We start from the raw sequence: 22,117 nt of genomic DNA, 5'->3' as shown, positions 1-22,117 counted from the left end.
TCGAGAGCATCGAGTAAATTGATTGTAATTATTATTTTCGTATAAAGTGGTGAAATTTATAGAATTTTCTTCAGGAGTCTCCAAGTTTGAATGCAACACGTTTCCGTTTCCCTGTTAGAATTGCAGAAAACAAAATAAACAAAATTTTATGGATTAGAGTAGCTTGATCGAAAATATTGGACACAATTTACACTATACACATACAGGGTGTTATAGGTACAAACGAAAATTACAGATTCCTCGGACCATTTGAGGGAAAAAATTTCTATAAACATGGGCTTGCAAACGCTTTTTTTTTCGAGATACAGGGTGATATTTTTTCTGGACCAATTCCTGCTTCTTTCCCCAAAACTTTTCTTTTTTGTGGGCCACTGGTATTTTAGGAAAATGTAGAAAGAAACTTTGGTCCAGTACTACAACCACTCTGTAGCGAAGATCAATAAAGATTCGATAAACTGGTATAATCATCAAATGTTTATAGTACTTTTTTTCTGAAAATTATCCAAGGAATCTCTCATTTCCATTTGTACCTTCAATTTAGGAACACCCTGTATATTAGTGCCGGGTACGAAAAATGATCTGATACTTAATCCGAATATTATTTTTAAAATATAAGGCTCGTGTTCAAATCGACATTTATCGATCGTATTCTTCAATATCGTTGGAAATACGACGTTGTTAGACCACGGCGTGGATAGCCATCTTGGCTGTAGACGCTCCCAGCGATCTGTTAACGAAGCAAATCGAAGAATCGTTATAATTCATGCCGGTTGGATTTTTTCCCGAAGTGACTAAAATATGGGAACGACTTAACGATGTGCTCTTTTTCCCTCCTCCAACGAGAGAGGAGTCGACGACTCCTACAAGACGAGAAGAACGACTTTTTGCCGTTTACCATTCCATCATCCTGCCGATAGATCGAAATCGCCACTAATGTCGGGGTCTAGAAAAGGTATAAAATTAAATTCTAATGCTCATCGGAGAAAATGAGAATGTCTAGACCCGCAATCTTCCAGCATACGTTTTACTTCGAAAATAATAATTGAGGAAATAATTATTCCGTCCTGCGAATTACCCGGTAAATGGATTGTTTAATGGCGGGCACTTATGGGATTCTCTTCCACGGAACGGACGCACACTCTCATTAGGACCGGTCGTGGAGCTCATTTCCGTACAGATTTCGGATTATCTTTCGAACGTATTCACCTGACGAATGGTGCAGTTAACTCGTACCTAAGTACTGATCTCGCACAACATAACCTGAAACATCGGAGCTGCAAAGCCTAATAACTTAATACGTAAATCTAGGTACCCCTCAAAAGCCTAATAACTTATTACGTAAATTTATTTTTCCTTCAGAAGCCTAATAACTTTTATTAAAAAAGCCCAATAACTTAATACGTAAATCTAGTTTCCCCTCAAAAGCCTAATAAATTATTGAAAAAGCTTTATGACTTAATACGTGAATCTACTTTTCCTTAAAAGCTTAATAACTCATTAAAAAAGCCTAATAAATCTAGTTTTTCCTCTTATGATATCCAGTTTCCCAAGACGTTAAGTCTTGTTTACTGATAGCTAGACCAAAAATGATATTAAGTGATTTTTCCAACGCCTAACCCAACCTAACCTAACCTAAGCTAACTTAGTCAACGTAATTTTCAAAAATTATAAGCGATAAATATGAAAATTTCAATACATTTGTCAAAAGAATTACTTAGACATATTGAATAAAGTGTTTTCTAATAAGAGGTTTCATTTTTATATTATATTAGCTTTCAATGTAACAGCATAATCCCCAGTTAGTTACCGTTGTTCTACAGATACGCATTAATATAGAAATATTCCCCCGGTAAGAATTTATCCACACATCGCACTCTATTCGATTAAATCTCGTAAATTATAAGAGCGAGGATTCCGAGATATTCAACCAGATTAAATAACAGTAATCAGGGTATTCTGGCGCCCGCAGCCTGCAGCACTAGATAACGGTTCTCAATTACGATCAAAACGGACAGTTAGCGCAACAATTCCAAGTCGGTTGAGACATGTCTCAAATTGGTCGTCGATGGCCAGAAGAAAGGTTGGATTACTGTAATTCGATGACTCTTGTGCGTTGGCGACCTCCTATGAGTATGAGTCCTTTAGCGCACTGAGGGGAATATGTGAAGGTATACTTGAATCCTGTTCGAGTTTGAACGGAGAAATGCCAATGATGTGGAATTTGATCAACCTCTGCCGCGAGAACAAAAAAAGAATCCTTTATGGTTAAGTTTTTCGGGTTTATAGGGAATTTCTTGATCCATGTCGTGGTCGGGATTTCACAGCCCTGTTTCAATGACAATATCGAATCGAATTCGACAGTATGATTGACTCATTCATCCATCTTAGCGCACATCTGGATGATAACAAATGATGTCTTAAGGCCTATACATCAAATACATACGAAAATATTGCTGCTGTAAGTGAAATTGTTGAAGAACATCTAAATTTATTGATTTCTCGGGGAGCACAACATTCAGACCTCCCTTACGGCACGCTATTGCTCATTTTGCATCTCCATCCTCATAAAATTCAATTGATATTTGAGATGAAAGTGTTTTTTTCGTTTACTTTCGGAACCCCGAATTGGAAAACCCCTATTCGGAAAAAAACAGATCCCGTGGATTAGAGTCTTCGCTCAAATCTCCAAAATACAACAGCGCTTAGAGCCCGATTACCGGCTATCAAATATCGTTTAAGCGACGTCTCAGAAGGACCAAAACGTAATTCTTCGATAGGAGAAATCGATCGGAATGAAGCACCTTTTGTTCTCGGCAATATTGGAGACCACACGAACCAGGATTGCATTAGTGAAGCGACGCTGAACTCGCAATCATCGTGTTCGATGGACTGTATCCCGATCCTGCCTACCGGACGACAGAATTGGAAACATCGGCCCCCACTGGGGTTTTTTTCGGCACACGGATCATAAGTCGCGCAGATGAAATGAAATAGACGACCCGGAAGACATTGGCTAGCTGCAGTTAGCGCTAGGCCAACGATAGAGGCGCAGGATCGATATATTTGGGTATATCCAACATGAATTAAGTATCAAGAATGCTTCTTCACATTCTTGGTGCTGAATAAATTAATATCCACCTATGTAATTACTGAGAATTCGAAGAAAACGTTTGTAGGTACTTGACCATTAGAAAATTATTGGCAGAATTGTTTGGAGTTAAATCCTTTCATAATTCCAGAAAATAAATCTGTACTGATTGCCTTCATTCCATATAAGGAAACCAATAAAAGGCCGCAAATACATTGATGGTCATTCGTGTTGAATTTTTCTTTCGATGCGAAATCCATCATACCTATCTGTCTACCCGGTATAAAAATGAAACTGAATACGTGTGTCGTACCGTTATGACAGCCGGAAAGGCATAACGAATCCTTGCAATTAACGTCCCACGCTTCAAAACAACCCACACCAGTGCCCCACATCGAGTATCAAAGAAAGCACTTCGCGTTTTCAGCTCACAAATGAATATCGCTCGTGTAGTTTTTTTTTTCCGGTTAACGGTTTCCCCGCGAATTTTTCACGAGATTACTGTAGAAGTAGGATACGAAGTTCAGACGAAGGGAAAAAACTGGTACTTCGAGAGTCGATCAGAAATCAATCAGTGGGTTTTTCTAGAATCGTGTGGAAATAATTCAGCCAGTATGCCCAGAAAATACAGTATTAAAGATGACAACTTATTTTTGAGCTTCAACTCGAACCAAAGTCATTTCTTTTTATTTTGATATTAATACTGAAAATTCGAATGTAATACCTACATTGTTTCGTAAGGATTGCTGCAACACAATGTTTGTGCTCAACATGAGATCATGGAAGTCCGAAGTACCCTCAGTATAAAAAAAGGTCCTCCTCCGTGTTGAATGGTTCTTCACAAAGAAACAAACATGTTCACTGGAGAAGGTTCAAGTGATGATCCCCTAAAAAATAATTATGTAGGCATGGCGCGGAGCCAATACAGTCTTCCCTGCTTGACGTTGAGCCCCAGCAGTTTTTCATTTATATCCAGCAAGTCCTGGCGTGGTAATAAGAACTTTTTTCACTTCGATTGAGGGTTTTCTTGGCTTGGGAAAGTTGTCAAGTTGATTGATCAATCGGCTGTCGGTCGGGAGTAATTCCATTAGAAGTGGAAAAATCTGCGGTGAATTAGACCACCGGGTTTAGGAAAAAGGCCTATTTTCGGGAAACGATGGAGTAGATAAACAAGGAAGTTCGAATTAAATTCTTTATCTTCTTTTGCAAGGCACTTGATCAATCAATCATGCGATTGTCATGATTAAATAAGAATAGGGCTACATTACATAATTCTCATTAAATCGATAACTGAATAATAAGATGGGATTTACGAATGACTAATAACTTTATCGAACACAACTGAATTGCGAGGCAAAAAGTAATTTAATTGAATATTCCATTGAGAATTATCGCGTTCATAACACTGTTGTTAGAATAAAAATGTTTTCATTAAAACATTTTGTGGAATTCGTATTATTCAGATCCAACATTCATATAACGGCAGACTTGGTATGAACAATTGTTGAATTACGACGGCTACAATCAACAATGGTGTTTGTTCATTATTTTCCGATGAAGTTCCCATACGCATACAGAATCCCTTTCAATGGAATATTTACGGCGCTTTAGGCAAGGTGGTCCTTCGTTATTGTTCAGACTGCGTGTCAATTTTTCATTAATGTTAATTATATTATGTCTATTGTGCGTTACTCAGACATACCACTAGTTTAACTACCAATAAACGTCCCTTTTCCAATGAGAATTTCTAATGGGAAGGACGTTTGTTGCTCCTCGAGAAAGATTTACGTCATCTTCATTAAAATTTCTCCTATTCGTTCACATCAGAAAATTCTTGTACGTTTCATCCTTACACAATGAGAGGTTTGTTAATTATTATCCAAGGTTGTGTGTCAATATTTGAAATTATATGACAAATACATAGGCGTTGCTTCCGCCGTTCCTTAATTGAAGGTACCGAAGGAAAATGAGAGCTTTCTGGGATAATTTTAAGAAGAAAAAATCTTATAAACATGGGGCTGGAAACGCGTTGTTTTCAAAATACTGGTGTAGTCCTACTTTTTTTGTTGATCATACCAGTTTATCGAATCCTCATTAATCTTCGCTGCAGATTGCTACTAAAATTTGAAAAAAAATCAAATTTGAACACGCTGTATCTAGAAAACAAAGCGTTTGCAGGCCCATGTTTATAAGTAGTTTTTTCAAATAGTCCGAGGAATCTGTAACCTTTGGTTGAACCTCCAATTTAGGAACACCTTGTATAAAGGTCTTCATAGTTTAGCTTTTACCCTTATAACATAATGGGATCTCCATTTCATTCATACAATAAACTAAATTAAGCTGTGGCTCTATAAAGAATGTATGTACTTCGAAGTGAAGCCACAATTTTTACGTTCGTAGTTGTGAAGGTCCGTCGATGTTATCAAGGCAATAGAGCGGGCAGTAAAGTTTATTCTTCTGTGCGGGAATCCAGCGTGAAATAACCCGGAGAGAAACGAATCTCGACGTTTGAAATGATTTCCCCCGACTGGCCATATTAATTGTTCAACCACCTGAATGCCTCCCTACGTCGGAATTCGAGATGGAATTACGGTTGAATTATGGCCTCTACCCACGGCCAACTATACGATTATAATCCGTACCGAACGGGGAATCAGACGTTCCAAAGTATAACGAATAATCATCTCACGTAATGAGCTTGGTGTGGTTGATGATGAATAGTCAGAAATGAGTGGAACGCATTCGAAATGCCACACAATGAGAGTCCGAGAGTCTTGATTGGCTCATTCTACACTCGCATTTATCAAGTCTGACTCAATTTCTCGCGTGAAACCGCCTTAACGTTTGACCATCAGCTGAATTTTCTCGAAAAGAAAATTGGCTTTTCCCCCCATCCCTAGCATCAGGTGGCTTCTTTGTAACCTTCGAATCTAATACAAAGCTTTGTATTAATCAATTTTATAAATGAGCAGCAATGGATTCCATGTTCGAAAAAGCTTTATTCTGCTATTCAGTAATTCGTTCGTATTTATCTTTCCAGATGTCGTCTTTTCCTCCCTATTTCTAGAAAGAGACATTTTCTGGATTGTAAATCCATTTCCAATGAAAAATGCCCAAAGTGCCTCTTCCTCTTAAAAGTATTCATAATGAATGCTTCTGTTTTACAATATTCAATTCTCATGAATTATGAGTTTAAGAAATAGTAGCCTGGTTATTCATTTCACTCTCTTTTTCTAGAAAAAGGCATGTTTTAGATTGTAAATTCATTTTCAATGAAAAATGCCCGAAGAACCTCTTCCTCCTGGAAGTATTCATAATAAATGCTTCTAATTACAATATTCAATTCTCATGAATTGTAAGTATAAGGAGAATTAACATAGCGGGTACTTATAATGGTATAAAAGTGTCTAGTCCACTCCCGATATGGCAATGGAAGATAACAACTCCAGGATCATTCGAAATTCTTCGAGCGATTTGAATCGCAAAAAAAAAACCCGCAGAATCTGCAAAAACCCCACAGTCCATTGTCTGGGACGTCACGAACGAACCGAGTTTAAAACAAAACAGGGGTACCATTAGATAAGGTGGTTTATTTATGCCTGTTTGTGGATGGAAATGTACACAATAGAAATGAGACCGGTCAGCAGTGCAAGCAAGATCCTGGATGCTGCGAGATCTCACGAAGTACGGATTATTATGTGGTCAAGATAGGTGCCAAATGAAAGATCGTGATTCTGTTACGCTGCATGACCCCATTTGTACAAGACCGCAGAGTGTTTCAGTCGAACACACAACTTTTCGACTGGTCGAAACGAAAGAATTTCGAACGAACAATGGTACGAGTATCACTGAAACGGTTTTGTAGAGCCGTAACAGAATAATCCGCTTATAGAAATGTGCATTGAATTGAAAATATTCATAGATATCTCATAAAAATTCTAAACGAAAGACGGGCAGATTTTGAGTACTCTCTAAGGTTTCCAATAAGAGGTTTCATTTTGATATTAAATAGTAATTTTCCTACAACTGCTATGAAAAGTAACGTATTCTGCATAGTTTACTCAATTGCAAAACTATGTATTGCGCATACTGTAGGAAATATTATTCCCCACAGCACATTGCCCACACCTCCCTTGGTAGACCAATGAAATTGGGTTTTTGAGTCGTTTCTATGGAAACGCAATAAATTAGCACATACTGTCAACGAAGGTCATTTTGTCAATCAAGTCCATTACTTGAATTATTGAAATTTGTGCAGTTGTAGGAAAAGTATAGTGTGCAACATGTGGAGAAAGTCCTTTTCTCGCTCGTGTGTTTGTGGCACTCGCCTTTCAGGCTCGTGCCACAAACTTCCACACTCGCGAGAAAAGTTGGACTTTCCCCACTTGTTGCACAATATACTATTACGTAACAAGTCCGGAAAATAGGTTTTTTTTGGACGAATAGACAAAATTCCAGGACGAGCGTAAGCGAGTCCTGGAAGTCTGTGAGTCCAAAAAAACCATTTTTGGGCGTGTTGCGTACAATATTTTTTCGGCAACCATGTAGAATAACACTATCGCTGCTGCTTTCCATATTTTATTGCGATTGTGACCAAAAAACATGCAAATTTTTGACAACTAATTTCATATGAACTGTCAGCCGTTATTTCGGTTGCTATGGATTCTATGATTCTTTTCCGGCCTAGTCCGGGAAGTACGTACTTTCCGGACTAGGCCGGGAAATGCTACTTTCTCAGAGAAAAAGCGTCCGGGAAGTGAGCACTTCCCGGACGGTTGCCGAAAAAAAAAGTTTACTTATATTTTAGGAGAAATCAAAGGATATTTATTTCATTGCAGAGAGAAATATATACCATAAACGATATCAGCCAAATGGCCACCAAATATCCCTCCGTATAGTTTCAACGCTTCAACATCTAGAATAATAAACCAACAACATCATCTCACAAAAAATTGTATTACTCTCAACTACTGAATCAATATTTCCGTGGATTTTAATGGACTTTTTTTTCAGGTACTTATCATAGTTCTCTAGACGATTCGACCGAATCATAAGGAAGATAAAACCGCAATTCTCGCCATCCAAAAGTAAGCATATGATTATTTATTCAATATCGAACAACATGATGACCGTTCGTTCGAAACAAATTAGCTAAAGCTCTTCGCAGACGTTATTTCTATCGATGTTCCAAAATTCGATTAAGATCCACAGAAACCGACGGTCTGGCACGTGACCAGGGATCATGAATGGGTTTTCTCGAAATAACCATTGTATACGTATATTTCAGAAAGATTTCACTGATGGCTTTTGTATGAAGCGTGAGGTCACGTATTTCTTTCTTTCCTTATTCAATTGTGTTGCAAGCTATGCGCTAACTAAAGTTGAAAAAGCCTACTCTACTCCATCTCGACCATTATATTAAACTAGACAAAAAGGTAAAGGATTGCATTGTTGAAAATTTGCGCGATAGGAATATCTACGTAGAGATTTCACGTGGAGTTCATAACATCATCTTTCTTTGATTTGAAACTGCCAAGTTTTGTTCAATAAAGAATATTTGCATCAAATAATGTTAAATGAGTTAATTTACTTAACTTCTGCTCTTTTTTGTTAAATTTACTATTAAATGTTATATTTTTTCAGTGTAGGTAGTAGATAAAATTGATTCCAAGTTTGTGCATACGAATACGATGTTTTGTATCCGACATCACGAAGCAGTTTGTTTTTACTTGTAACTAGACGTGATTACGAAGTACCACCGGGTCGTAAATAACTGTTTGTAGCAGTTATCTGGAAATAATACAGAGTCGGTTCTCAAGTCGTTATACATTTATTCGCCCGGTCACACGATCCTCATTTATCCATTAAGAATCTCGGGAAAAGGGTCGGACCTATCAGGGATCTCGGCCATGGGAAGGAAGATCCTTGATAAATTTTATTGTCTCTCTGAATGAGACCGGCTTTTGAGAGGTAATGGAGATCACAGCTTGAAATCAAAGTTTAACTTTCACTCTAGTTTTTTAATGTGAATTTTTTCCTGGTATCTAGAAAAACTTTTAAGAGAAAATTCTAAGAGTATTCTAAGAGTAAGGTATTAAAGGTTATTCAAGAAATTCCAGTAAATTACCTACATTTAGTAGGGAGAGTGCCCCGCTCAATGAGAATGTCAAATTTTTTCATTTCTTCTTTTTGTCAGTTTGGCTCAAATGTAGAATTTTTCATAGCTAATGATATTGCTGAATCAATGAGAAATATCTAAAACTCCTGAATTTTCATTGCATCTCTATTCAAGCTATATCTTGAGATTTTGAAAACCTCGTAAGCAATAAGCTCACGACATTTTCAAAACTTGAAAAATAAATATTTCATTCGTACAAATGACTGGTATCAATACTCGGAAATACAGAGATTCTCAAATGAAAAAACATGTGCGTACAGTAATTCCTTACGTTTAGGGAAAAAAGCAGAAACATTCAACGTCGCAGCAACTCAATTATTAGAAGTAAACGGGAACGTTTTATGTTCCTCCTTCGCTGGTTGGTAAAAGCATAAATTCACTTGGATGTCATTTTTGTCGGACTCGTCTACATTGTAACAAACCGTAGCTGCTCCCGCGGAGATCGTGAAGGATATTGTGTTCTCCATCATCGAATACAGATCGAGATATTTCTTGATAGATCCCATCTTTCACCATTTGCGCGCTGGCTGTATAGCGATTGATATCGTAATAGCCATCTCGTCTCTCTCTGGGTGAGGATGATGGCAGGACATTTTCGCTTTTTCCGGAGACGTACAGCCAATTACGGGTGTTTTAGATGCGTTTTTATTTTTGCACAATTGTTTTATGGGGTACGAGCCCTACATTTCGAGCAAATACAAAAGCTGAAGAGCTTCGATATCGATTTATTGTAATTCCAATTCAAATACAAAAATATCTTATAAACGAAGATCCATAAACTCCTCGATACCAACCTACAAGATGTTCAAGTTTGCCTTTTATTTATCCTTTCAAATTATTTGGGTCAACCTCTAGAGATAGATTATCTTCAAAGGGAATTATTATCAGGATAATTGCAAGGACCTACAGGGTGATCTCTTTTCGTCATACTTTACTGATCATTTGTTCTTAAATTATTTTCTTTCTCGCGTAATTTGAAAAAAAAAACAATATTACTGTTGGGCTGAAAATCAAATCGAATGCAAATAATAATCATTTGTGAAAACAATAAAAACAATTGTCTGTCAGATCTGAGAAGAATCCAAACGTTGAAGAAAATACAATAAGAATCGAACGGGAAGAATTCCCTCATCCTTGGGAAGCTGAAGTGTTCAGGAAGACGAGAACCTCAACATGCATAATTCATGAGAAAAACCACATTCAGTACGGTATAGATTGCAGTACTTCTTGACGGTAGCGTTTTTCCAACGGGCACTCACATAATAAACCGCATTATTTCGATAATATCCATTTCCAACATGAAATTATCTCGGGATATAATGAAATTTGCATGTCGCTGCTTCTCTTCCTGGTCGTTTTTGCGCGCCGCTAAGGCCATTCACGTCCTATCTAGCCGGGAAGCGTTTTCTTGCTTCGACGTTTCAGAATTTTAATAGCAACGGATACAAAATACGGAGAAATCTCGTGCATCCTGTGACACCCATCAGAAACGATGATTTATACAGGCAGTTCCTAAATTGGAGGTACAAAGGGAAACGAGAGATTCCTTAGATGATTTCAAGAAAAAAAAGTCCTATAAACATGGGCCCGCAAACGCTTTGTTTCCGAGATACAGGGTGTCCCAGTTTTTGTGATGATTATACCAGTTTATCGAATCTTTATTGATCTTCCATACAGATTGATTAAATAAGTACCAAAACTATAAGACATTTAGTCATCCCAACTACCAACTGGATCTACAAAATAATTTGGATTTTCCTGAGGAATACCAGAGAATACTTAGTTTTTTTCCTCGAAATCGGTGCAGATACGACAAAACGACAAGAAACCAAAAAGTGTAGTACTGGACCATTTTTCTAAACTACGAAAAAAAATTCTGGAAGAAAGAATATCACCCATTAGATTTACATTCGAAATTAGCACATCACATGATGAAAACTTTAAATTGGAATATCTATCTTGTGAACGGAAGGTCCTATAACGAAAAAAAAATTGAAAAAAAATCAATGTTCAACACCCTGTATCTCGAAAACAAAGCTTTTGTGGGTTTTTTCTAAAAATGATCCGAGGAATCTGTCATTTTCGTTTGTAGCTCCAAAATTCGCAATTCTTCTGTGCAGAATGTGGGAACTGATTTTTTTTTTTTTCGATGTTGAGGTTCGGAAACTATCTGAAAAGACGCCAATTTCCAGCAGCCAAGTTTCCCTCGAGTACATGCTATATTTCACACTCACGTCGTGTATTTAACAGTGGCTAAAGCAGAACGTTGTTTGGCTTTGTGTTTGCTGCGTTTTATTGGTGCAATACAAGATTCAATTTAGAGTTGAATGACTTAGAAGTGAGTGGGGAATGGAGTATCCGAGTACTCGTAAAACGGGATCCTGCCGCATCAGTATTCCTGCTACTGTGCATCATCTGCATCTTGATACTTTGTACGCTTCACCGTTTGCGCTGGAAAGTTGAACCAAAAATGTTTCTTGGCGGTTAATAAGGGATAATAAGGAAAATGCATCTGCATTTTATTGTCTGAGGAAGTAAAAGATAAGCGGAAATGGACCGTTTGAAACGTGAGGGAAATTCCGGAAAATTATTATTATTATTATTATTATTACAAAATGGATAAGAGAGGAGGCATACAAGCCTATAACTCTCAGGAAAAAAATACAGAAAAATTTACATAACACCAATACCCTAAAATAAAGAATATGCTAAAACGACATTAAAGTGCATCCAACAGATTTTTAAAAGTATTCACACTTGGGGCGTCCGCTATCCAGCCTGGTAGTGAATTCCACCTATCAAACACCCTGTTGCAGAGGAAATGTTGCCTTTGAGATGTCCGATAGTTTTCGTGGTACAATTTCAGCTCGTGGCCACGAAGATTGTTAGTATTGAGGGCAAACAAGTTGCTCAGATCACAACCGAACAGACCGTGTAACGCTCTATAGGTCACTATCAAATCGCCACGTTCACGGCGCTCACTGAAAGAACGAAGACCGAACAGGCGCAATCTTTCGCTATAGCTCGGGCGAATCGCACCATACGGCACACGCGTTGCACACCGCTGAACCTTCTCGAGCCTCTCGCGATCACCCGCGAGCGCCGCTACCCAAACAGGACCGGCGAACTCCATGATGGGCCGCACGTAAGTAGTATACAGGGTCTTAGCTGTACTCACAGAACACCTGGGGAAGGTCCTTCTTATTAGGTACACCATTCTCTTCGCCTTTGACACAACACCATCGACATTATATTAGTTGGTGAATTTTTTGAAGCGCTTCAAGAACCGCCCCACATCTGATATCTGATTCAAAATAGTTGCATCAATATGAAAAGTGGCGAGCAGTGAACATTCAATAAAGGAAAGCAATTTTTGAAATCTTAGTTATTTATAGTGTAGGTTATTTGAATGCTTTTCCTTCTTTTACAGTGATGTAAAATTTCAGTGATAATAGGATATTGAGGAGTTTTTCTGTCATTATAACAATCATTCGATTTTATTTATTTTGTTGAATTTTTAGCCGTAGTCTAGTGGTTTCCTCAATTTCAGCGCATTTCAGCGACTTTTACCAATATACGTCCTAGAAAGTCTTATGTACAGGGTGGGCAAATAAGCGAGGTAAGCGGCTATATCTCAGGATCCACTAAACAGGAAAATTTGGAAGTTTATTTTCCCGATTAGTTTTAAACAGGTTTCTGCGCATAGACCTCATATCAATTTGTTATTAGGTCTATGGTTCTGAGCAACTCAAATCGTCGAAACATATGACTTATTACATAACCTGAACATTATTTCTGTATGGACATAACATTATATGTTTCTGTGTTTGGTTTTGTGAGGAATTTCATAATTGAGATATGGATTCAGATTCAGATCGTGACTTATCATTCAATGACAATTTATAATAATAATTTGTAATTTATGTTAACTTTGTCACGACAAGAACAGAGAACATTATACTAGAAAATTGATTGGCTGATTTTTTTATGATCACCGTCGAAATTTTGAAATGTAGCCAAACATATTTCCTGTTTAGCTAAACTTCGATTATTATCAATCGGCGGAATCGGTAGAAATTAAAATCATCGATTAGTACTTAACATTGATAACGTAAACAGCGTTTGTTTTTTGAATAATTCAATTTGCCATTAGTCTTAAGTAGCATTACCTTATTCTGAAATAACTTATATGGACATAGCTTGATTAAAAAGAGCATTCAGAAACGACTTTTTGGGTTCCACCAGCAGGCTTCAAACAGTAATCGCTCAAACACTTTAGATTCCACAATTTTGAGCAATTCAAAATTTCATAAAAAAAAAGTATAAACAAAAAGATTCGCCTTTTCTCATGATTGAAATTATCTCCAACGTTATAGTTACCATTTGAGGAAATTGTTCTTCTTGAATGAACTTTCTACTTATTATAATTGTTTTGAGTACTCACCAATGGGTGTTTTCCTTGATGTGAAAAAGCGTTTTGTCATCATGAACTTAGATTCATATCGATTCATTCTTCTCCTAGAACTTCGTTGTCCTTTATTTTCAACATCACTAACAGCACTTCACTGATTAGACATCACAAATTTATAACAGAGACCATATGTATTTAGAATCATCAACATTTTATAAAATCGTAATATCAGAAGTACCTTGCATGAAAAATCTGTATAAAATACCTTGGAAATAACTATCTTGAAAGAAGTGATTGATTCACGTGAATCTTGTATTTTTGCAAGTCAGTCTCATAGACTAATAATAATTTAGTTCACAAACAATGATGCATTGGTAGGCGGGGCTTCGGAATTTCTTACATCTATGATTCAAAACCGTAGGAAACATAAAAACTGTGGTTGAATTTCTGTGCTATGGCATGGAATGACACAATAATTATCCAATCGAGGTATCAAATCATGTTTTCTGTAACTTATTGAGCGATAGCAATTCCAAGTTTCATAAAAAAAACAGAAACCAAAAGATTTGCCTTCTCCCATGATTAAAATTTTCTTCTAGACTATTTAGAATTTGAATTGTTTTCCTTGGATGAACTCACTACCTACCGATAAAAATTGTTCTGGGTACTCACGGATGGGTTTATTCCCTCAATGTGAAAGAGATTTTCGTCATTATAAATTGCGTTTTATTCTCTTCTTAGAACTTTGTCATCATTTATTATCAACATCACAGTTAGCAATTCACTGGACAAGCATCATAAATCTATAACAGAGAACATATGTATTTAGCATCATTAACATATTTTATAAAATAAAACATAATATCAAATGTACCTTACATGAAAAATATGCAAAGAATTCCTTACAAATAACTACCTATCTGGAGAAAAATCGATTTATTCACGTGAAACTCGTATTATTGCAAGTCAGTGTCATAGACTTATAATAATTCAGTGCACCAACGATCCCGTATTGGTGGGCGGGGTTTTGAAATTTTCTTCATCTATGATTCAAAACCGTGGAAAACATACAAAACTGTGGTTGCATTTCTATGCTATGCTATAGAATGATATAATTATCAAATCGAAGTGAAAAATAATAAAGCTTTCAGTAACCGAACTGCTAGATTTCAATAGATTTGAATGAAATCTGGAATTGATGATGTGTACAGGGTTGGCAAATAAGCGAGGTAAGCAGCTATATCTCAGGATCCACTCATCGAAGAGACTTGCGGTAAAAAATTTACCACTAAAGTGTTCAAGAAAACACACTGGAAATTGTTTTGAAGTTCATACCTCTACCGCTAGGGGGCGTAATAGCTACCGTCGAGTAGAAAAATGAATTTTACTCGAAAATGTTTCATATGAAGTTGAAGAAAAAATATCATCACTGTAATCATTGGAAAATTCTCTATCTTTTTGAATTGTCACTTACGATTTTACTACATCAAATAAGGGTAGGTGAAAGGGAGAAATCTGACTGATTGACATGCCTGTAACTTCAGTTTGGCTGAACATTTATGAGCAAATTAGATCTCGTCTGAAAGATAATATCTTGTTGATTTAGGACAAAATATACTCATGATAAATTTGTTTCTGCTGCTTTCGATAGGGGGCGCTAAGTCAGAAGTTCATTGTTTTGTTCATTTTACTCCGAAATTTCAAATGTAATGATAGGATTTTCTTAACAGAAACTGAAATTTCATCAAATTTGCATGAAAAAACCTGAAGGTCGCAAAGCGATAGTTTTAGGCGTTCTGAAGTTATGGACGAAAGAATATATTCTTCTTGATATAAGAACGCCTAAAACTATCGCTTTGCGACCTTCAGGATCTATTCAAAATGAAAACCCTTTAGTAAATCTGTAGAAGTAAAGCTTCCATAGACCACACGCGTCTGCAAATGTCCGAGGAAAGGCACCAACGAAGGCCTAAAGACCCAGTTAAGGAAACAGGGAAAGGTTTCTGCCACTCGATATCTGACAGAATAGCGGGACGTGTCGCGTTCTTTATAATTGTCCCAAGGTCTGTTATGACCGGAATAACAAAGGCGGCATTGACTTCTGCGATGTGAATTAAACTGCATTTTTACGTCATTAGCAAGCTCCGTACAGTTACCTCTGTAACTAGTCGTGGGTTTTTGCGTGCCGTATACATCGCGTGAGGCCGTGACTATTTATTCAGTAAGTTCTCCTTATTAACGACACTGCCCGATTGCCTTCCGAGATCTCAATTAGAAGAGGATCGGATGTCGGAAGATTCTGTCGCTGATTGATTCGAAGAAACGGTCTAGGAAGAAACGACGGTGAACTTCAGAGATTGACTTACGATGGTACTAGGAATATATGGAGACTTTATTTAATTTAATGGTCGGATGGCAAGGAATAAAATCTTGTATCAGTTTCTTCCGTATATGATACCTAAGATGTCTAAAACCATGGTGTATGCACCCCTCAAATTTTGAATGCAATGACATTCGACCAAATTGAAAATATTAGTTTTAGTTCGTGGCGGCGCCGCAATGTCATACTTGTCATTTCGATCTTTTTCCGTTGATTTTGATTGGATACATTAATTAAAACCCGATACTGACCAATCAAAAGCGACGTGTAACCGAGTATGATCGTGGAAAGTCGTGAAACAAAACACGAAACGTTTACTGAAATGAATTCAAATATTTGAAATAGAGAGAGAGTTTATTGGTATTTCAATTACAAGAATTGCTTCCATAGATCATAACTATAATGAAAGATATACATATATAGGTACATAATGGCACAAAACTCGTAAATAATAAATAACAAGAATCTTAATTTGTTGATAGCGCTACCTACAGTTGACATAACGAAGCTAATATTCTCAAAATTGGCAAAACAAAAGCTAATCAGTCCATACACCTGGTTTTTAGACATCTTAATGATACCTAACCTCAGTAATCATTTGGCTTAAGCAATTGTCGTTCTGAATGACACCTTCTTCATTTTCACAGAAGTACGGCCAATCACTCCACCAGACCAAATTGCACACCATACAGTGACTTTTAGTGGATGTAATGGTCTCTCAGAAGTGAGGATTTTACTGTCTTACCAATTGTAAGCTTAGATGGTCGATTATATCTACCATAATGTGCCCGTGATGCACGAAACGTACTTACCAAAGACATTATTTTTGTAGTGAGCTTTTTCACACGTTTACCAGTAGATAAAAAATCCATATTGTTAAATGGCTAACCTTCAACTAAAGATTTCACACTTCGGATGACAGTTCTGTTTGACATTTATCATTGAAAGAGGACTGTGAAATCCGGACCCCAACAAGAATGACCCAGTATTTTGGATATTTTCATTCATTTCATGACTGTGTCATTGAACATGAAAGAAACTAATCCAGAAACGAGCTGTTTACTGCTTCAAAACGAAGCTTTTTCGAATGCAACGAGGAACAGTTACCAACAGAACGAAATGCTAGTCCGATCCGTTTAAATGGGAGGTAAAAAGTGTGCATGTTCCCTGATAGAGGCTTATCTTCGTCGTTAGCGTCGTTAATGGGGATAGTTTTTAAATCTGACCGCCTATATAAGGGTAATCATAAAGACAATATATAGTCCACATTATACCGGCAGAATTGGCTTATAAATTTATGGTTGCGTTCAATTACCTCCCGAGCCATTGTGCCATGTAGGGGTTATATTGTGTTTCTCCAATGTGCCTGAGCAAGACACGAAGCCTACCTTGATGTTTTATCGTGGCTAACAAGCTCAATTCATGTGCCAGAGGACCTTTCTTTGTCTGCCGCTCGTTCAACTCAACATGCTCTTCTGTGTATAGCATTATTATTCTTACTAAGTATTTCGTCAAAAAGTTTGAGCATTTTATAAATTTCACAAAATAGAATATCATTCCACTAAATTTCTCACGATCCAAATTCAACTCGAATAGCGATTAAAAATATCTGAATACAACTGCGATCACGTGATCCTCTTAATCGAATCGAATAGATTTCGGCGTAATCCGATTGGTGAAGCGAATACGTTAATAGCATCAAACAGTTCCGTGATTAACACGGGAATCGTGCGATTTAATAACAGATAATCACGCTAATTCGCAGCTTGATGAATCGTATTTTTTTCCACAGTTCAGAAAAATACGTGCGTCGAGATGAATATTTGGTTTGTATTTCATTGGGATCATAGTAGTAGTAACTGTTATTTTTGAGCATAGAAATAAAACTTATTTCTCTGATTCTGTGACAAAACCTTCCATTCGGCCACATCTTGTATAACAAAATCGTGCGGGAATATCTCAGTTCCAGACAGATCACATTGAATAGTCACCTAGATCACAGTTCTAGGCTTAATGAGTATTCTATGTATCTTCCTGACGTACATCTGTAACGTCAGCTGAAAACCACGGCAACCAACAGAAATACACGGCTATCATGGCATTCTGTAGACGACGTCGATTGCGTAGAGAATTTCAAAAAAATCCTCGGTGTCTCTACAAGACAGTCCGTCTGAAATTCCTCGTGTATCTCGACAACATCGCATGGTGGCCACAGAACTACCTACGCCGTCGGTCTTAAAAATGTTCGCGTGTCCACCTTCATTACGCTTATCTATGCGCTCTCGTCCCACTCGACCACAGAATACGTCAGTGCACTGAATGTACAGTCCATTCAGGAATTATTGACATCGAAGTAGGCTATGAACGTCTAGTCGCGTCTTTATTTCTGGTTACAAAAATATCACTAAAAATTGCTATGGTTCATCATAGAAATAACCAGTTTAAATTATTTTCATCATTTTTGTATCCGAAAGATCCTGAATTTTCGAAATTACGATTATTACGAAGGGGCGCATACAGTCATGATTTCATAAATTGAAATTCATATTATATAACGTAAAAATATAGTGAAATGCTATCTCATTTCAAGGAAATACAATGAAGAGATATCTATTCATTTAAGAGTCGCTCATAAAAGATCCCATTGAATATCATTAAAATATGCATATTCCTTTTCACAAAAGGCTCTTCAAAAATTGTTGCATTACTGATGGACACTGGATACCAACCTGCTTGCAAAATTCTTATCAAATAACTCTAATGGATCATTTTAACTGTGGTGTCTAAACTGGTGAAGAAAACAGAAAAAACTGGTTGATAAATTTAAATAGTGTAGCTTAGTGAATGGAAGAGCCATATCATAATAAGACAGAAATAAAATTCAAAGAATCCATTTAGTATATGAAAAATTTTGACATCACAGTTGTACTGTAACTTTCAAATTGGAACCAATTTATCAGCCGATGTGTAAATTACTTTCTAAAGTCACTATTTATTGAAACTGTTCATGACATGACTGATTGATTAAACTTGTATGAACAATATAGGTACTAATTGTACTCGAGTTTTCTGTTTTTTATTGAAATGCTTTTATACTATTTTCTATTAAATAACATAAATTATTTTGCCCATAACAGCTTTAACTTACTCACTAAAAGCATTTCTGCATGGAATTATTTTCAATTTGTGAATTTTCAAATTTTATTGCATTCTATTATTATCTTCAAGTGGGTAAGAGGTGAAGAAATTCTTGAAGTTACTCTTCTGAATATATTTTTCGATTAAATACTCAGTAAAAATTCTATAAAGCAATTGGAATTTATTAGATTTTTGGATTATTCATTGAAGAACAAAAAACAGATATAACAATACTTAATTTCAATATAGAATATAAATAAACTATAGATGCAATGCCAAGACTTTGTTTAGTAATCCAATTATAAAAAAATTCTCTCTTCATAGATTTATATAATCCTCATGATCACCACTGTCAAAACAAAACATCCAGGTAAAAATCCAAATATCCAGCATTCAAAATAGTGCTCCTTTTACTTTTACCCTTGAATATACTTGAAAAACATTTTGTTTTCTTTCTAGAGTCCACTGTTGAATAATGCTGGCATTTTCAAATAACCAAGTTTCCTCCAGATAAATGAATTTCAAATTTTGTTGCAAATATTCTCTGTATTCACCATAAAATCGTACTCAAGTTATTACATTTTTCTGTTTATCAATAAGAATTTTCCTTTTATTAACTATTTTGAACTTGTAACCAATTAAGTTGATGTAATGTTGTCTTTGATTGATTAAAATCCAGATCCTTTTTGATCAAATTTCATCCAGGCTGATATATTGGTTGCTTTTGGCTCGGCTTTTGGGAACTATCAAATCATTCATCAATGATTCTTTGAAGGTGAAATCGTATTGCACAGGTTTTCTTCCACTAATAATCCAGGTTGTAATGACTTGCCTTCTTCTTTTTTCAAACAGTACTGTGAGAAATACTCAAATAAACTAATCAATGTGTGTTTGAAATTGAAACAACTTTTAAGTTTCAAAATTTCTTCGATCAAAACCAATAACACAAACTGAAATCTAACCTCCAGTCAATGACATTTCCAATGCCAACCCGAAATCTGCAATTCAAAATGTTACTGAATGAGCCAGTACCAACTTAATTTCGATTTTCCAAAGCCACACGGGATGTCAATAATTCCTGAATGGACTGTATATGAAAATGGGACCGCGTGTATGAATTTAAATGAACGTGTTCGCGCCGGATAAGAAACGCAGAATTACTGCCTTCTATTCGCGGTCATTAGAAGTAATTACGAATTCTATGGACTATCTTTCTCTCTCTCCCTGCCTCGGACGTTGTAAAAGATGCCCTGACGGGAAAATTGGAAAAGTTTTTGTTTGTCGGTGAGGCGGGGTCTTGGACGCCAAGAAATGGTTTTAATAAGCGGGAATAGAAAATGAAAGGTTGATTTTTTGCGTCACTCGGTATGTCTAGCCGTTTCTAGGAACCAGATTCCGAATGCAACAAGTACTCATCTCTAGTAATCTACGCATTTGTGCTTCGGGTGTTTGCTGGAAAACCTTGATTCAAAAAATTGGGGCCAGATTCTCTTATTGAATCAAAAACAGCTCTGCAATCGGTTTTGCCAAATCCATGAATCCGACAAAAACTGCTGCAGACTTTCGCTGTTTGTTTGTTCAACAATTTCAATACATAAGAGATATATAGTTTGATAATTTTGGGTTTTCTAGCCATGATTTAATTGATTTATCACCCAATGTCTCATACGCCTCACAATTGCCTTAAGCATCTTCAGAGGTTTCTTGGTCGTAGATTGCAACTCGACACTGTATTTCTCCAAGTACTCCGGACGTTTGAAAAATCTCTGAAGATAGCAACAGCAGTTGTAGGCATAACTTAAAAAAGAAAACAATTAGACCTCGGCTAAAAACCCAAAATCATCGGACTCTGTTAAATAACAATAAGGTTTCACTTAGATGGATTCCATCCAGTAGATATTTGAACTACAGGTTATAAACATATAATCATCTGAACATAGTAAAACCTGAAATTAGCTTCACCCAACCTGCGTATAACGAATATAATCACCTAAAGAAGGGGGTATTAATAATACACAGCATCTTAAAGAAACATTCACAAATAATTGGTGTTGGCAGAATTTTAATGCTTCTTCTTCGACTTGGAGAAAAGATGCATTAAAAATCACCAAGCAAAGAGCCTTACAGTCCAATAAAAGCGCCAGATCACATGAAGCGTATCTGCCTCTTGACAGCCTGAAACGCTCTCATATCTAAAAATGAGAAAAAAATCGAAGCTTTCCAGTTTCCAGGAACGATATACCCGTCAATCGAAGAGAAGGCAGACTGGTCGAGCTGCATTCAGCGTGACGGCTAACGCCATCTATCAGCTGCGGAACACCATTACTCCATATCTCCCGCCGTGTACTAATGATAATGGTACAACGTTGCCTCTCCCGCTAATGAACATATTTCCCATCAGCGTCGATACCAACGTACTGATTAATTGCTATCTCGTATGAGAGACAGGCCGACGTATGTTCGGTTAGGTTAGGTCGGGTCGCTTGTAATTGTCGATGAGGAAGATACGGGCCGATGCACATTTTGTGTTTCAAGATTTTGAGTAGAATCTTCGCAGATAACATCAACTAGATGTAGGAAGGTAAAATAAGGTTTCTTTCTTGTAACCAAAGGCAGCTTGGTGTCATTTTGGACTGATCTAAATTTGGTATTTCTTTCCACGAAGAGCAACATGTTTCTGCTTGAATAAGTTCAGGATCTACTTCCACGATATTTTCATCTTTTATAGAAGGTGTTCCGATAAGAGGTTTCATTTTAAAGCCGTGTTATTTCAAGAAGAATTGGCCATCAGGATAAACATCTATTGATTTGTCTTAAAAAATACTCTTTAAAATGATATTTGTTATTAGAAAACTCTTTATTGAAGCAAGTTAAAGAGCTATTATGTTCTGTACTTGAATCAATAGTCAGAATTTCATTCAC

At 36.6% G+C, this 22,117-nt stretch overlaps 2 protein-coding genes across 6 annotated transcripts in view; one reads left to right on the top strand and one right to left on the bottom strand.

The window, feature by feature from the left end:
• LOC123676646 overlaps window positions 1-22,117 on the top strand; it is a 45,155-nt gene that overhangs the window by 7,109 nt on the left and 15,929 nt on the right. The window contains exon 2 of one of the 2 annotated variants that reach the window (XM_045612727.1): window positions 8,102-8,175. The exons of the other annotated variant lie outside the window; for it this stretch is intronic. The gene's annotated coding sequence lies outside the window, so the exon portion shown is untranslated. The remainder of the gene's footprint in view (window positions 1-8,101; window positions 8,176-22,117) is intronic. 2 annotated transcript variants of the gene reach the window in all.
• Window positions 1-22,117, bottom strand: part of LOC123676650 — an 87,828-nt gene that overhangs the window by 59,337 nt on the left and 6,374 nt on the right. For 2 of the 4 annotated variants that reach the window (XM_045612732.1, XM_045612735.1), the window contains exons 2-3: window positions 14,350-14,480; window positions 13,711-13,850 (exon numbers count right to left, since the gene is read on the bottom strand). In XM_045612732.1, coding sequence (XP_045468688.1) covers window positions 13,711-13,777 — 67 coding nt within the window. In that variant the 5' untranslated portion in view covers window positions 13,778-13,850; window positions 14,350-14,480. Of the gene's footprint in view, window positions 1-13,710; window positions 13,851-14,349; window positions 14,481-14,556; window positions 14,694-22,117 lie in introns of those variants that run through there. The other 2 variants (XM_045612734.1, XM_045612737.1) reach the window with 2 other exon arrangements.

The sequence above is a fragment of the Harmonia axyridis genome, chromosome 3 (genome assembly GCF_914767665.1).
Source record: "Harmonia axyridis chromosome 3, icHarAxyr1.1, whole genome shotgun sequence".
NCBI classification, from domain to species: domain Eukaryota; kingdom Metazoa; phylum Arthropoda; class Insecta; order Coleoptera; family Coccinellidae; genus Harmonia; species Harmonia axyridis.
The sequence above is the reverse complement of the archived record's forward strand: the minus strand, read 5'-3'. Positions and strand labels throughout refer to the sequence as shown.